At 35.5% G+C, this 17,390-nt stretch overlaps 1 protein-coding gene across 3 annotated transcripts in view; it reads left to right on the top strand.

The window, feature by feature from the left end:
* The window catches only part of NRDC (nardilysin convertase), a gene marked incomplete at both ends in the record, with an annotated part of 61,828 nt that overhangs the window by 28,955 nt on the left and 15,483 nt on the right, over positions 1-17,390 (top strand). For all 3 annotated transcript variants that reach the window (XM_084243046.1, XM_084243045.1, XM_084243044.1), the window contains 6 exons: positions 17-86; positions 2,772-2,849; positions 4,421-4,541; positions 4,624-4,682; positions 4,959-5,013; positions 15,293-15,397. In XM_084243046.1, the coding sequence (XP_084099172.1) occupies positions 17-86; positions 2,772-2,849; positions 4,421-4,541; positions 4,624-4,682; positions 4,959-5,013; positions 15,293-15,397 (488 nt within the window). The remainder of the gene's footprint in view (positions 1-16; positions 87-2,771; positions 2,850-4,420; positions 4,542-4,623; positions 4,683-4,958; positions 5,014-15,292; positions 15,398-17,390) is intronic.

Here is a 17,390-nt window from a genome sequence, read left to right as displayed (position 1 = left end):
AAAATATCTTGTTTAGTTGTTCCAATCAGAAAAATTCATGCACTGACCATCACCTGGGCACTTCCCCCTCAACAGCAGCATTACAGGTAAGAGTTCAAGGGCAAAATCTACTCCATTAGACACTGACTGTCAGTTTAGCATACTAAATGTTTTAAATTTGGGGGTTCTGGACTTATAAGCACAGGTGCTATGGTAAACTGAAACCTGACTACTCCTGGATTTTTCAAGCCTTGCTATATTTGTTTATGTCTCTTTTAGTATAAAAACTAGAGTTTTGTAAGTGGTTGTCTTTCCTGAATGTTTCAAGTTAAGTTTCTTAATGTGAATGCCCTTTTTTAATTTTCCTGGTACTTTGAATACAAAAATATGTTAACTTATGTTTTGTCAATGGTGACCACTTAATTTGGTCTTGATAAACATAAAGTAAATAGTTTTGAGTCTGAATATGACTACAGCATAAATCTCAAAGATTTCCTCCTATGAGTATGAGATTTAAACAAATTAGGAAAACATTTCAGCTTACTTATACTATATCTTAAATGAGCAATATAGCATGGGCCAAGTTCAGTGAATCTCAAAATACACTTTTCTAATTAGAAACAAATGCTAATGAACTGATAAAAATTTAAAATCATTTCCAATAAAACAAAAGTCAAGATAGCATACATATAAGCAGAATGAAAGAAAGTGATGGTGTATTGTTTAAGCTCTGTAAAAAACAATTTCACATGTATGTTAGAATATGCAAACAGTAATGCTTCCAGTGAGAAAATGAGAACATGTCGGTTGTTTGTGTAGAATACCCCAAAAATTGTTTAAGTTGTTAGTTATATAGTCAAAAGTTTATTCTATTGAAAATCTTTACCATAAAAATGTTTTATGAAATATGAAAAGAGGGCAGAAGAATATTAATAAGAATTTAAAGATATAGTTCTCCTTTACTTTTTCTCTGTCCTCAAAGATATGCCCAACATTAAATTCATCAGACACAATAAATATAAAAAAACGTCTTTTTTTATGGCAATGGAATATGCTATATGTATACACGATTTTTCCTTTTAAAAAAATTTCTTATTACAAAGCTTTGTTTAGCCTTTGATGATTGAGGTAATTCATAGAGAAATTTTTTTTTAATCCAAAACTAAATATTTAATACTTAAAAATAACAGTGTGCCAGAATATGGGAAATAGCATTGTAACAGGGTGGAACCCAGGGAAAGAGGAGGCTCCAGGTTCCCTGCCCCACCCAACGAAGGGTGGAGCTGAGCAGGGAGGAGCTGGAGAGGAGACTGGGGAAGGAAGAAAGGAGGATGGGGAGCCAGAAGGAGACCTGAAGGAGGCAACTGGAGGAGAGAGACCGGTGAAGAAGCTGCACTTGCTTCTTGGTCCTGGATGGGCTGAAGCACACATGGGTGAGAGACCCATGGGAGGTTAACAATGGCAGCTTTGATCTGGATTTTGCTCCTTCTGTCCTAGATGTGCTGAGCCCCTTGTGCCCCAGGAGATGGCTTAGACTTGTGACAGACTTTTGGGCCTCAGTGGCCCTGCTTTGGGCCAACCCTGTTTGACACGAGGGAATGGGTAACTTTATGTGCTGGATTTTCATAGAGAAATCTTGAAAATTATTGAAAAGTAGAAAAAGTGTATATTTCTATCCAGTTTAGTGGGCTGTTCATTTGTTTTAATATGAACGTTCATCATGCGTCATTTTGAATCCACAATAATGTTAATTCTCAATAAATTAGTTTTAGGGGTAAGCCTTTTTTTTTTTTTTTTAAACAAAAGAAGCAAGTGTTTATCCCTCATAAGTTACCAAATACAGTAAACTTGCTTCAGATGTAAATGTTTAATCAACTGGGTTCACTCTCTAACTGCCTTATTTCCCAATACCATGTTAGTATAGATCTAATTCAATTTCATATTTTAAAAAAGCTGTGTGGGCTTTAGGATTGCTTAACATAGTTTAAATCATAACATTATATTTTGACTTGTAAGAGTTTACCAAATATAATTCTATAAACTAATTTTAAACTTTCATAATTTAGATTTCCTACCTTGATTTTTCTGTATATTTTTTGTTATGGTAGCAATACATTTCTGAAATTTTAGAAGCCAGTGGGAAAAGACAATTTAAGTAACACATATACAGCTGCTTAGGCTATTAAAGTATATTATTGTTAATAAAGCATTTTTATACCTGTTAATTGCATTTTTATGAAAGTCCTATGAGAAAGTAGTTAGGTAAATGAAGATAAAAAAAAGAAATGCAAATACAGTGATATTAAATCTCTTGTTTTAAGATCATGTATTTATTTAAAAGGAAAACAAAAACTACAAAGTAGATTCCTGGACTTTAAAATAACACATTTCAGTTTACCACAGAGCCTGACACAGTTCTGAAAACTTACAGACATAGAGTGATTGATAACTGCATTATTCTAAAATAAGACAGAATTTTTATTATTTTTATTTTGAGTGAAACAAAAAAAGATTTTTCTCCTTTTCATTTTTACCGTGAAAAGAAATGTTTGATGCCCAAGAGAAAAAAGTAGTAGTTTTATATTTTGGAATGGTTATACTTCAATGATTTCAGATGAAGTAGTTAAATTTTACCATGTTTTCTGTTTTTATCTTGCTGCTGTCAAAGTAATTATAAATTCATGTTTAGTGGAATTTATGTAAGAAGTTACGATTATATTCTCTAATATCATAGTCTTAGAAGAACAATTTTCTACCTTTTCTACCTTTCTGATCTTAACATTTTTTAAAAGGGTGAAGCCACTTCATTATATCTCCTGGCTGGTTGGACATGAAGGCAAAGGCAGCATTCTTTCTTACCTTAGAAAAAAGCAAGTATTTAATTCTTAACCATTTTCAGTATAACAAAATCTGAAAAAAATAGACAATAAATGTTATATTTGTTACAGATGTTTTTTTTTTTGATATATTAGAGATATATCTTTTATTTGCATTATCTGTCTGGAAACTACAAATAAAATGTAATTGTCACTTTAATAACCTAGATTATTATAATGGCTACTCTGTTTATTTCATACTTTTTAACCCATATTGGAAGTAGTTCTACACAAAAATTTTAAACCATAAAAAACCAAAAATCATAAATATATAAATTCCAAAATTATAGAAAAGGTTAACTCTAATCAAATATGTAGATTGCAGTAGTAAGGAAGTAAATTATTTAAATGCTATGAATTTCTAGGCTTTTCTGACATAGAAGGTGAACTTCATTGGGCAGATAAGTCATTATGAATATGTGAGACTGTGAACAGTATATACAACCATGTTAGCAGAATATTTCCTGGTGCATTTAAGCACTTATTTAAGTTGCCTAGCCAAATAATGAAAATAAAACTTTAGAGTCAAAACCAGTTCATTCAAGTAATTCCTCGTTTGATTTTTTTTTTAATACACTAATTCCAGAATGGAATTTCTAATTTAAGTACTTTAAAACATTAATGTATCTTTTTAAAATTAATTTTTATTTTTTACATCATTGCTCATTTTTAAACAATATTTGCTTCCCCCTACCCCCTCAGGTGTAGTCCCCATAGAGTTTCCTTCACCAATGCACCCGTTCTCCGTCACCTAAGTCCCCTGTGCTTCTCCCCCCCTCCCTCTGATCCCTCTCCCTCCTCCTCCCCTGCAGGATGTCTCTGATTTATAATTGTCCATTTTTGCTTTGTTGTGTAAAACATTAATGTATCTTAAGAGCATTCAAAGAAAGTTGAGAAGTCGGGGTTATTATAAAAGAATAATGATGTTAGGTATACATATACTTTATAGAATAAATGTAATGTGCTTTCAGATGTGTACAACCTATGTAATTTACTGAACTTTGTTAGAATTTTAAACTTTTCATTCTGACTTTCTCCCTCTTCATTTTACGTTTTCAGGATTATTCTAGTCAGGAAAAGATAACAATCGCTTTTCCTTTGCTGCTTTCCTAGACAACTTCTATAGTTTAGCTGTTAGTCCCAAAGAACTCATTTGATATTCTAAGTGTATATGTACCTCTCCCAGAAGACAAGTTTTAGAGAGTTAAGAGAAATGTCTCTATTATTATTAAAAAATAATTTAAATATTTTGTACTGTTCTCTTCAACAAAAATTACTATGCTTCATAAAACTTAATGTTTTTCTATGTTTTAATGTATATTAGTGTTTCCATTAAAAAATACATATGATTCTTATTTCCTTCTGGTGATTCTTAAATGCATTACAGTTCCTTGGGAACCTGTGCTTTTAAAATTTATCTTTTTAAGCTTACTGTTGGAATTCACGTTTGAGCAAAGACTGAGTTTTTAAGACTTTATGTAGAAACTAGCCCTCCTGTTTTGTTAATTTGAAATATTTGTATACTAGCAATCCCAGGATATTGATTAATTTTTTCCTAACTGTAGGTGCTGGGCTCTTGCGCTATTTGGAGGAAATGGTGAGACAGGATTTGAGCAAAATTCTACTTACTCAGTGTTCAGCATTTCTATTACATTGACTGATGAAGGTTATGAACATTTCTATGAGGTAAATAATTAAAATGGTATGTTTTTTAAATACATAAATCAGTTTATATAAAATTGTAATCAAAAACAAATTTTTTTTTTAGGTTGCTCATACTGTCTTTCAGTATTTAAAAATGCTGCAGAAGCTAGGCCCAGAAAAAAGGTAATAGTACTTAACAGAATTGGACCAGAAGCCAGTCCTATACTTCAGTCTTCAGGCTGCCAGTAGACAGACATGCTTTACTCCTACCTTAATGGTTTTTCAGGCATGTCCTGCTTAACTTCCTTTTACTGGTTCCATACCCTTATTCTGCATGTAAATATATATTAAGTATTTTACATTTATGGGGATAGTCTGTTTATTTTTATTCTTCACTTTTCTAGCTGATGATTCTAATGGGAAATTTAAATACTTCTAATTGTAATTTTCTTTTCACAGAATTTTTGAAGAGATTCAGAAAATTGAGGATAATGAATTTCATTACCAAGAACAGGTATTGGAAGTCAAATTCTTTTTGAATATTATCTGTGACCAAGTTGAAACTGGTGTGGATATTGTTCTTCTTTTTGGAAGTGTCACTGAAGTTTTAATTCTGCCACTCTCTGTCATGTGAGTCTCAAGATGGCCTTGAGGCTGTCTGAAAATTAACTCTTGTGTTTTTTAGTATTCGTATTGAGTAACAGAGGATTAGTCAGCTTGACATAGATCATTTTGGGTGACAATCATTTATGTATGTAGTCATCCATCTGTCTAGCCTTTTGATAAACATACATGGGGAACTTGCTGTGGTACTTGATATTTCGGAAGTTAAAAACTAAAGACATTCTACAAGATAATCTGTTGTAATTGCTTTATGTTAGAAACTGTGTCTTTTGGGATTTTAGAGCAAGGAGAGCATTTGTCTTGATTAGAATAAGATTATGGAAGGCTTTACGGATGTGGTAAATTTGAATGAAGAGAGTTTAGAGACATTCTAAGCAATAGGAAGTACATAGGCAAAGAACTCTGGGATAATGTGAAAAAAATGAATGATCCTACTTGTTGATAGCGTAGGGTATATGCAAGGGGGGTGTTATATGAGGCTGAAAGGTAAGGAGTTTAGAGCAGAATTTTTTTTTTTTTAAAGATTTATTTATTTATACAAGCACTGGTTACAGTCAGAAATGCAGGAAAGTGAGAGAATTTCAGGGAACAGAACAGGCAGACTGGCAAAATACACTGCTGAGGGGAGCAGTGGGCAGCAGGAGAGGTCTGCACACCATATGGGACCCTCACCTGGGCAGCTGGGGATCGAACCTGCGCTGCAGAGGCTGTGGGCAGCTTTGTAGCACAGCACTCAACTGCTGTACCACCGGGGAGGCTCTAGAGCAGAATTTTTTTAAAACCCTTTTGGTGTTTTGGATTCCTTTGGAAATCTGTTGAATCCTATGGACCCCCCCTTTAGAAGAATATTTCATCCCTTCATCTTTTCAAACTCAGAAAAATTGCCATGCTAGTTATCATCTTGATTAACTTTATGTTAATAGTTTGCATATTTTCTCTTTCTTTCTGTTTATGTATGTGTGTGTTTTTTTTTCCTCTAAAACATTAAAGATCTAATTACAAATATTGTATTTCACCCCAAATTATTTTTTAACATTTATTTGCTACAAACAAATGTGTATCATCTCACTAAAATTATTACACACAGGAAATTTAACATTGAAACAATACTGTTTATTGTTACACAAGCCATAGAATAGTGTTTTTAAGTGCATGAAATCAAATACTGTAGTTTAACAAAGGAATATTGAAATAATTCAAAATAACTAAAAATAGTAATATGTCTCTGTTACTATATTAAATAACAAGATCTAGTAGGTGTAATAATTGTTAAAATTTTTAAATAACAGAGTAAACGATACTTTGAAATTTGCAACTACTATAGTGTTATTATTAATAGTGGTTGGTGCTGCAACTATGACTGGTTTGTTGCCAATATTCATAATTGAACAGAAACACTAGCTTAGAAGTTAGTAAAAATAAATAATGTAATTTCTTCACACTCATTCATGTTAGTATTGTGAAGATAGTCTATAAAATAATCTGTAGTAATTACCATATGTAATGTTAGAAACAGTGTATTGTTCTACCTTGTCCACTGAGATATTGTGTAAATTGTCAGTGAGCCAAAGATTAAGAGCCCCTTGTTTAGAACCAGTTCAAACAACATCTTCAAAGCTGCCTTTTTGGATTCACCACCAGAGGTGATTCCCTGAATATTTAAGTAGAGAGGACTTAAGTACATGAAGACAAGATCACAAAATCTATGAGCTTCCAGTTACTGATTCCTTTTGCTTTACATACTTGTAGTCATTTGCAACTGAAATGGATATCTTAAGGCTGCTATGACCTATATCGGCCATTAAAGGTCCTGTAGACACTCCTCCTTGTAGATTGTTATACATAGAACCTTCAGGTCCTGCCCTCTACTAAGAGTGATTTTGTCCAGAGTTTTTACTGACTATGGTAGCAAGATGTGGGCCAGAACTGTGGTAGGCAGGTAGGGGGAACAAGGATTATGGACTATAATCATAAGTGATGCTCATATTCCCTTTTTCTAGGATTGGCTTTTTAGCATTTGCTGAATTACATTTTCTTTCTGCCTATGTAGTTCCTTCTTAGCAAGACATTTTAAGATTTGTTTTTTTACATTTTGTAGCTCATTTTTCATCTCTAGCAGTTTTTATTCATATTTGATTTTAAAACATGAACCCAAATCATGTTAGATTAAAATATGATCAATGTAAAGTCAGAATAAATAGAAAGGTCCATATCTGTGAACTGCTTAAATTAATTCAAGTAGCTCAGCTTATTTTGGCTTTTATAAATTTCTGCTTTAACCAATGTTATATCGATCTTTTCTTTTTTTCTTTTTTTTTAAAGTAACAATGCTTTATTATATTTATATACACATATTATATATAATAATATGCATATTATTATTATTATTATTATTATAAGTTCCTTATAACCAATTGATTCTTTTTTTTTTTTTTTATTTTTTTTTTTTTTAATTTTCTAGAGGCATGTCTTTATTTATTTATTATTTGTTTGTTTGGTTGGTTTATACATGCACTGGGTACAGTCAGAAGCACATGAGGGCGAGAGAATTCACCAGAGCCAGAGCGGGGAGAGCAGAGCAGGCAGAAGGACCGAAGTACACTGCTGAGGGGAGCAGCGGGCGGCAGGAGAGGTCTGCACACCATGTGGGACCCTCCTCCGGTGGCCGGGGAGCAGCCGGGGATCAAACCAGTGCCGCAGAGGCCGCGGGCAGCTTCGCAACCCAGCGCTCAACCGCTGCGCCACCGGGGAGGCCCAATTCTTACAATACTTTTATTAGCCTTCATTGGACTCTCGTGCCCTATGAACTGTGGTTGCAATTCAACCATGACTTGGCAAGGCAAGAGTATGAATAAATGTTTGATTACTGCCCAATTCAGCAAAAACAGCCTTCTGTTACTAAACTAATTGTTTTTTTTATAATAAATTTTATTTTTATATTTCCCATACAATTTCAACCCCCCCATTTTGACCCCAATCCCTCCCCTCCCTCCACCCCCCCCCCCAAAAGTGTCTCTGGTTCATAGATTTTTGTTGATTTTGATTTTCACTTTCTTATAGTTATTCATTTTCCTGGTCCCTTATTTAAGTTTTCTAGATTCCTGCTATGAGTGAGACCATCCGATATTTTTCTTTTTCTTTCTGGCTTATTTCGCTGAGCATGATCCCTTCCAGCGCCATCCATGTTGCTGCAAATTGCATGTGTTTATCTTTTTTGAATGCTGAGTAATATCCCATGGTATATATGTACCACATCTTCTTGATCCAGTCACCTATTTTTGGGCATTTGGGTTGTTTCCAAAGCTTAGCTATCGTAAATAGTGCTGCTATAAACATAGGGGTGCAGGTGTTCTTTGGAATTGATGTTTCTGTGTCCTTTGGGTAAATACCTAGGAGTGGAATTGCTGGATCATATGGAAGCTCTATGTTTAGTAGGTCAAGAAATCTCCACACAGCTCTCCATAGTGGTTGGACCAGTTTGCACTTCCACCAACAGTGCAGAAGAGTTCCTTTTTCTCCATACCCTCGCCAACATTTGTTGTTGCTAGTTTTTTTAATATGTGCCATTCTCACTGGTGTAAGATGGTATCTCATGGTAGTTTTGATTTGCATTTCCCTGATGACAAGTGATGTTGAACATTTTTTCATATGCCTGTTGGCCATTTGCATTTCCTCTTCAGAGAAGTTTCTTTTTAGCTCTTCTGCCCATTTTTTGACTGGATTATTTTCTTTGTTGTTGTTGAGTCTCATCAGCTCTTTGCAGATTTTTGTGATCAGTCCTTTATCATTAGTGTTGTGTGCAAAAATGTTCTCCCAGTTGGTGGGGTTTCTCTTTGTTTTTGTTATTGTCTCTTTTGCTGTGCAGAAGCTCTTTAATTTGATGTAGTCCCAGCTGTTTATCTTTGCCTTCACTATCACTGCTTTGTGTCTGTAAAGATGTCTTTGATGTGCAAATCACGTAGTGTTTCGCCTATATTTCCTTCTATGTATTTTATGGTTTCAGGTTTTATGTCTAGTTCTTTAATCCATTTTGAGTTGGTTTTTGTGTATGGTATGAGGTAGTAGTCAAGCTTCATTCTTTTGCATGTAGCGGCCCAGTTTTCCCAGCACCATTTATTGAACAGACTTTCTTTGCTCCAATGCATATTCTTTGCTCCTTTGTCGAAGATTAGTTGACCATAAATCTGTGGGTTTATTTCTGGATTTTCTATTTGATTCCATTGGTCCGTGTGTCTGTTCTTGTTCCAATACCATGCAGTTTTGATGATTATGGCTTTGTAGTATAGCCTGAAATCTGGGAGTGTGATGCCTCCATTCCCTTCTTTTTTTTTCAGGAGAGCTTTGGCTATTCGGGGTTTTTGGTGATTCCATATGAATTTCATCAATAATTGTTCTATTTCTTTGAAGAATAACATTGAAATTTTTATTGGAATAGCATTGAATCGGTATATTGCTTTTGGTAGGATGGCCATTTTAATAATGTTTATTCTTCCAATCCATGAGCAGGGGATGTCTTTCCATTTCTTTGTATCTTCTTCTATTTCTTTTAACAGTGTTTTATAGTTTTCTTTGTAAAGGTCCTTTACCTCTTTTGTTAGATTTATTCCCAAGTATTTGATTTTTTTTGTTTTGATAATAAAGGGGATGGTTTTTTTCATTTCTTCTTCTTCAGATTTATTGTTAGTGTATAGGAAGGCTTCTGACTTTTGCATGTTGATTGTGTATCCTGCCACTTTGCTGAACTGATTGATGAGTTCAATTAGTTTTTCTATGGAGTTTTTGGGGTTCTCTATGTATATTATCATATCATCTGCAAATAGTGATAGTTTGACTTCTTCTTTTCCTATTTGGATTCCTTGTATGTCTTTCTCTTGTCTTATTGCTCTGGCTAGGACTTCCAGTATTATATTGAAAAGCAGTGGTGAGAGTGGACATCCTTGTCTTGTTCCAGATCTTAATGGAAATGCTTTCAGCTTTTCACCATTGAGAATGATACTGGCTGTTGGCTTGTCGTGTATGGCCTTTATGATGTTGAGGTATGTTCCTTGTATCCCAAGAATTTCAAGGGCTTTTATCATGAATGGGTGTTGCACTTTGTCGAAAGCTTTCTCGGCATCTATTGATATTATCATATGGTTTTTATATTTCTTTTTGTTGATGTGTTGGATAACGTTGATTGATTTTCGGATGTTGAACCATCCTTGTGTCCCTGGAATGAATCCTACTTGGTCGTGGTGAATTACCTTATGGATACACTGTTGGATTCTGATAGCTAAAATTTTTTTTTTTTTTTTATAAATTTTATTGTTATATTCCCCATACAATTGCAGCCCCCCATTCTGACCCCAATCCCTCCCCTCCCGCCCCCGCCCCCCTAAAAGTGTCTCTGGTTCATAGTTTTTTGTTGATTTTGATTTTCACTTTCTTATAGTTATTCATTTTCCTGGTCCATTATTTAAGTTTTCTAGATTCCTGCTATGAGTGAGACCATCCGGTATTTTTCTTTTTCTTTTTGGCTTATTTCGCTGAGCATGATCCCTTCCAGCGCCATCCATGTTTGATAGCTAAAATTTTATTGAGGATTTTTGCATCAGTGTTCATTAGGGAGATTGGCCTATAGTTTTCTTTTTTTGTGTTGTCCTTGTTCGGTTTTGGTATTAGTGTAATGTTGGCTTCATAGAACGTGTTAGGTATTATACCTTCCTTCTCAATTTTTTGGAAGAGTTTGTGAAGGATAGTCACCAATTCGTCTCTGAATGTTTGGTAGAATTCATTTGTAAATCCATCAGGTCCTGGGCTTTTGTTTTTGGGGAGGTTTTTGATTACCATTTCAATTTCGCTAATTGTAATTGGTCTGTTTAGGTGTTCTATTTCTTCTTTATCTAGCTTTGGGTGATTGTAGAGTTGTAGGAATTTGTCCATCTCCTCTAGATTGTTGAACTTGTTTCCATATAACTGTTCATAGGAGTTATTAATTATTCTTTTGATTTCTGCTGTGTCCGTTGTGATTTCTCCTCTTTCATTTATTATCCTATTTATTTGTGCTTTCTCCCTTTTTGCCCTTGTGAGCCTGGCTAGGGGTTTATCTATTTTATTTATTTTTTCGAAGAACCAGCTCTTGGTTTCATTGATCTTTTGGATTGTTTTTTTAATTTCTATTTCATTTATTTCTGCTTTGGTTTTTATTATTTCTTTTCTTCTACTGGTTTTGGGGTTTTTTTGTTGTTCTTTTTCTAGATCTTTGAGCTTCGAGATTAGGTTGTATCTTTGAGTTCTTTCTTGTTTCTTGATGTGAGCATCTATTGCTATATATTTTCCTCTTATTACTGCTTTTGCTGCATCCCATACATTTCGGAAATTGGTGTCCTCCTTGTCATTCAATTCAAAGAATTTTTTAATTTCTTCTTTTATCTCCTCGTTAGTCCAGTGGACTTCCAGTAGTGTAGGTTTCAATCTCCACGAGGTAGGAGAGTACCTTGCCTTCTTTTTATGGTTTATTTCTAGTTTGATGCCTTCATGGTCAGAAAAGATGGTTGGTATGATTTCAATCTTGATGTATCTGTTGATGTTTGTCTTGTGCCCCAGGATATGATCGATCCTAGAGAATGATCCGTGTGCGCTTGAGAAAAATGTATACTCAGATTTTTTTGGGTTTAGTGTTCTATATATGTCTATTAAGCCCAAGCACTCTAGATCCTTATTTAGAGCTTTAGTGTCTTTACTTATTTTTTGTCTTGTTGATCTATCCATTGTTGATAGTGGCGTGTTGAAGTCTCCCACTACGTATGTGTTTTCTCTGATGTCTGTTTTCAGAGATGCCAATAGTTGTCTGATATATTTTGGTGCTCCTTTGTTTGGTGAATATATGTTAATGAGTGTTATTTCTTCTTGAAGTATTGTCCCCTTGATCATAATGTAATGACCACTGGGGTCTCTTTTTATCTTTTTAAGTTTGAAATCTGTTTTATCTGATATGAGTATAGCTGTTCCTGCCTTCTTTTTTGGTCCATTTGCTTGTAGAATTGTTTTCCATCCTTTAACTTTGAGTCTATTTTTATCTTTTGCAGCTAAATGTGTTTCCTGGAGACAGCAAAAGGTTGGGTTTTGTTTCTTAATCCAGCCTGCAACTCTGTGTCTTTTTATTGAAGAGTTTAGTCCATTTACATTTAGAGTTAGTATTGATATGTTAGCATCTGTATTTGCCATTGTGTTTGTCTTTCCTTTGCTTTTATTTATTTATTCTTTTAATAACTTTCTTTGGCCTTCTTTTGTTGTTATTCGTCCCTCTGAGGTTCTGGCTTTAGGACTCCTTGTAGTATTTTTTGGAGTGGGGGTTTAGTCGTAATAAAATTCCAGAGTTTCTGTTTGTCTGGGAAGGTCCTTATTCTTTCTTCAAAGAGGAAGGAGAGCTTTGCGGGATAGAGTATTCTTGGTTGGCATCTGTTTTCTTGGAGTCTGTTGACTATGTCCCTCCACTCTCTCCTTGCCCGTAGTGTTTCTTCAGAGAAGTCTGATGTCAGTCTGATTGGTTTCCCTTTGAATGTTATCTGTTTCTTCCCTCTTGTTAGTTTCATTATTTTTTCCTTGTCTTGGATTCTTGGGAGCTTTACTATTATGTGTCTTGCTGTATTTTTTCTTTCGTCGTGGAAGTTTGGTGTTCTTCTTGCTTCTTGTATATCAATTTTCAGCTCCTTCTTCGCGTTTGGGAAGTTCTCTTCAATTATATCCATGAATATTTTCTCTGTTCCTACATCTCTCTCCTCTCCTTCTGGGATTCCTATAACTCTTATATTTCCTTTCCTCATGGAGTCAGATAGTTCCCGAAGTCTTTCTTCGGTCTTTTTCCTTCGTACTTCTCCTTCCTTTTCTGTTTTAGTTTTTTATATTTCTGTGTCTTCAAGAGTACTTATTCGTTCTTCCATTTCATCTATTCTGCTTTCATTGCTTTTCCCAGAGTTCTTTAGCGTCTCCATTAATTCTTTGATCTCCTGCATTTCTTTTACTTCCCTCTTTAGGGACTCAATTTCATTCTTCTGGTCATTAATTATTTTCCCCTTATCATTGTTTTCCTTTATGACTTCTGTCAGTTTTTTAATCACAGCAATTTTAAATTCTCTATCTGGAAGGCTCAGAAGTTCTTCCAAGTTACTGTCGTTGCAATCTGGTAGATGGTTTTCTTTTTGCGGTGTGCTTTTTTGCTGAGGAGTTGCTGGGTTGCATGTGGTTTTTCTACTCCCTACTGCCTGTTTTCTAATTTGCCGTATTCCTTGTGACACTGTGTTGCTGGTACTGGCCGGCATCTTGGGCGACCTTCCCAGCTCACCACTGGCTCCTCTAGGGAACTTCTGCTGGGTTCACAAGTCTCCAGCAAAGAAAGGTCCCTGCTGCAAAATGGCGATGCGGGAACGCGCTCCCCTGCACGCCCGGTCTGCCCCAGCAGTGGGTGCTGCTCCCCTCTGGGCTGGAACTGCAGGCTAGAAGGCTCCCGGCATGGGCAAGCCTCCCAGCTTACCTCTGTCTCCTCGGTGAGCCTTCTGCTGGGTTCACACAGTCTCCAGCAAGAAAGGTCTCTGCTGCAAAATGCCGGTGCAGGGGACGCGCTGCCCTGCATGCCCGGTCTGCCCCAGAGGTGGGTGCTGCTCCCTTCTTGGCTGGAACTACAGGCTAGAAGGCGCCTGGCATGGGCAAGCCTCCCAGCTTACCTCTGTCTCCTCGGTGAGTCTCCAGCAAGAAAGGTCCCTGCTGCAAAAATGTTATATCGATCTTTAATGGCCGATATAAGTCACAGCAGCCTTAATATATCCATTTCAGTTGCAAATGAATATTTGCAATATTTAGTCTTTTCCTTCAATAATGACAAATTGGAATCCCTTTTCAAACTATTACATCTTTTACTTCTTTTTTTCTTTTTTTTTCCTCTGCCACTGCCTATTACAGCTTTTAAATTAAGAAACTTTAAAAAATTATTTCACATAGAAATCTATGTTTCTGTAGGCAGAAAAACAGAAGTTGATGTAACAATAATGTAATTCAATGAAAGTTTGGGGTAGACAAAAAAATTAGAGGATGGAAAATAAGTGTGTGAGAAGATGTAGAAAAGTTGCTGGTGGGGTTGTAAAATAGTGTAGCTATTTTGGAAAACAGTTTGGCAGTTCCATAAAATGTTAAACATAAGAGTTACCATATAAACCAGCTGTTCCCCTCCTAGGTATATACCCAAGAGAATTGGAAACACATATCTGCACAAAATCTTGTACACAGGTGTTCATAGCAGCATTATTTACTATAGCCAAAAGTAGAAATAAATGTTCATCAATGAATGAACTATTAAACCAAATGTAGAATATGCATACTAAGGAATATTTAGCCGTTAAGAAGAATGAAGTACTGACTCATACTACTACAACAGAAATGAACCTTGAAAACATTATACTGATTGACAAAAGCAGACGCAATAGGTCATATATTTTGTGATTCCATTTATATGAAATATCCAGAATATGAAAATCCATAGATATAGAATATGACTTGATAGTTGCCAATGGCTAAGGGGGGGGGTGGGAAAAACTGTTCAATGGATATAGATGTGTCCTTTTGGGATAATGAAAATATTCTGGAACAAGATAGTGGGGATGGTTATACAACTTTGTACATATACTGAAAATAAATTGCATAATTTAATTTTATTTTTAAATGTACACCTTAAAGGTGTAAATTTTATGGTATGTGAATTATATATGTTTTTTAATTTGAAGAATACCCTTTCTGTGTTGTCCATTGTCTTACCAAAGGTCTGCTTTAGCTAGGGTCCTTAGCATTTTCTCATAGGAAATATTTTAAGTCACTCAATTTCATAGTTGACTGATTAGAGCTGTTAACTTATAAGTAAGTGGCTAGTGAAAATAACTACTAAAAAAAATAGAACAAAATAGGAGGAGTTATTTTATTTATCTTTATTTCAGGTAGTCTCCCAACTTTATTCATTATTTTTGTCATATATATAAGTTTAAGGCATGCAATGAATGTAATAATTAGATGCATGTATAGATTGCAAAATGATGACCACAGTAAGATCAGTTAACATTTTTTTCTCTTCACATAATTATTTTCAGTAACTTAAGACAAGTCAAGAGGATTTCCTATTGTGAAATAATATTATTTCTTTACAGACAGATCCAGTTGAGTATGTGGAAAACATGTGTGAAAACATGCAGCTCTACCCACTTCAGGACTTTCTCACTGGAGATCAGCTCCTTTTTGAGTACAAGCCAGAAGTAAGGAGGTTTTCATTTCTAAAACTTAGTTTTACAGAAAGGTGGGGGCAGTGAGAAAATGCAGAGATGTGTTTTAGGAACTGTGGAAATGGAGAAAACTTGGTTATATTTAGTCATGTTTTTATTTGTTTAGACAAAAGAAATATTAATGGTTAATCAATGTTAATGTTAATGTTAATCTTTCATGATTTTAGTATATGGTTATGTTTTGAAATAAGAAAATTAAGTTTTCTTAGGTTATAGTATCATTTTTCAAGTGTTGAAACGTTGCTCAAAGTGATTTCTAAGAATTCTATATTTAGTTACTAAACACATAAAGTAGATTAGCTTACTTTTTCATTGAAGTGGAGATTCTGGTCAATTAAATTTTAATCATTTGGGCCTCCCTGGTGGCGCAGCGGTTGAGCGCTGGGTTGCGAAGCTGCCCGCAGCCTCTGCAGCGCCGGTTCAATCCCCGGCTATTGGCGAGGGTCCCGCATGGCGCGCAGACCTCTCCTGCCGCCCGCTGCTCCCCTCAGCAGTGTACTTCGGTCCTTCTGCCTGCTCTGCTCCCTGCTCTGGCTCTGGTGAATCCTCTCACCCTCCCGTGCTTCTGACTGTACCCAGTGCTTGTATAAATAAATAAAAATCTTTAAAAAAAAATTTTTAATCATTTGAAAATATTTACAAGAAAAATACTCCCCAAATTAGAAATATCTGACTTAGAGACAGTATTACACACAGATATATACTTGTTGGGTGTCTTTCCTCTGTTACTCTGGGCAATAAGTATTGATAATTTTGCCTGATATAGGTTAGCAGTTCTCACCCATGGGTGATTTTGCCCTGCAGTGGTTGTCAGTGGCTGAAGACATATTGGTTCTCATGATTGGTGGTGTTTCTGGCATATAGCAGGTAGAAGCCAGAACTAGTAAACATAGTGTACAGTACAGAAGATGGCACTCAGAACAAAAAATTATCCATCCCAAGATGTTAATAGTATTGAGATTGAGAAACTTTGATATAGGGTATTCAAAAACTACTAATTTTAAAGAGGACGGAGAAAGGTAAAGGAAGAAGCAGCAACTATATGTGCTTATAATCTCCCTAGAATGGCTGGGTCTAGGGTCCTGCATATTTTTTTCTGAACCACCATTTTTTTCCTGCAAGAAATGATAGGGTTTCAAAACTAACCCACAAAATCTTATGTTTTGGGCCACCCTGGTAGCGCAGTGGTCAGTCTCAGTGCTATCAACTATGCCCAGCTACTGCGACCTGAGTTCGATCCCTGGCCAGGGAGCTAACTCACATGGTGCAGCAGACCTCTCCTGTCTTGCCCACTGCTCCCCTCAGCAGTGTATTTCAGTCAGTTGCCTGTTCTGCTTCTCACTCTGTTTCTGGTGAATCCTCTCACCCCTGTACCTCCTGCCTAGACCCCAGTTCTTATAGGCATGAGTAAATAAAATAAACCTTTAAAAAATATTCTTACATTTAATCCTTATGATAGCTGAAGGGTTATTGAAGAAAGCCCTACATTGAGATCATTTTACTGATTTCTTGGGTACCAGGTGGTATAATATTAGTACATAACAGTTAAGAGCATAGTCTTTGGAACCATACACAAACTTAGTTAGAACCCCACTTTTGCCACTTCTTACCTCTGTTGTTCTGTGCGGATTGCATAATCTTTAATTTGAGCAAATTACTATGCCTTTAACCTCTGAGATTTTGGGTATGCGTTAAGGTTGTTTTCAGGATTAAATGAAGTAACATGTGTTAAACACTAATTGGCACATAGTAAAAAGCTTAGTTTTTACTGCTAGTATTGTTGCTGTGAAGGATTTGAGATGAGCACTCTTTGTAGCATTATCAAGAAATGCATTTGACACAACTGATAAACTAATAGATTTTATTTAGGTGTTCATGTACTATAGTTTCATGAGTATCAAGATACTAGGATCTGGAGGGGGTTCCTGACAATGTGGCGTTGTCTTTTAACCGGTGTGTCAGGTTA

The sequence above is a fragment of the Talpa europaea genome, assembly GCF_964194135.1.
Source record: "Talpa europaea genome assembly, chromosome: 9".
Taxonomy (NCBI): domain Eukaryota; kingdom Metazoa; phylum Chordata; class Mammalia; order Eulipotyphla; family Talpidae; genus Talpa; species Talpa europaea.
The sequence above is the reverse complement of the archived record's forward strand: the minus strand, read 5'-3'. Positions and strand labels throughout refer to the sequence as shown.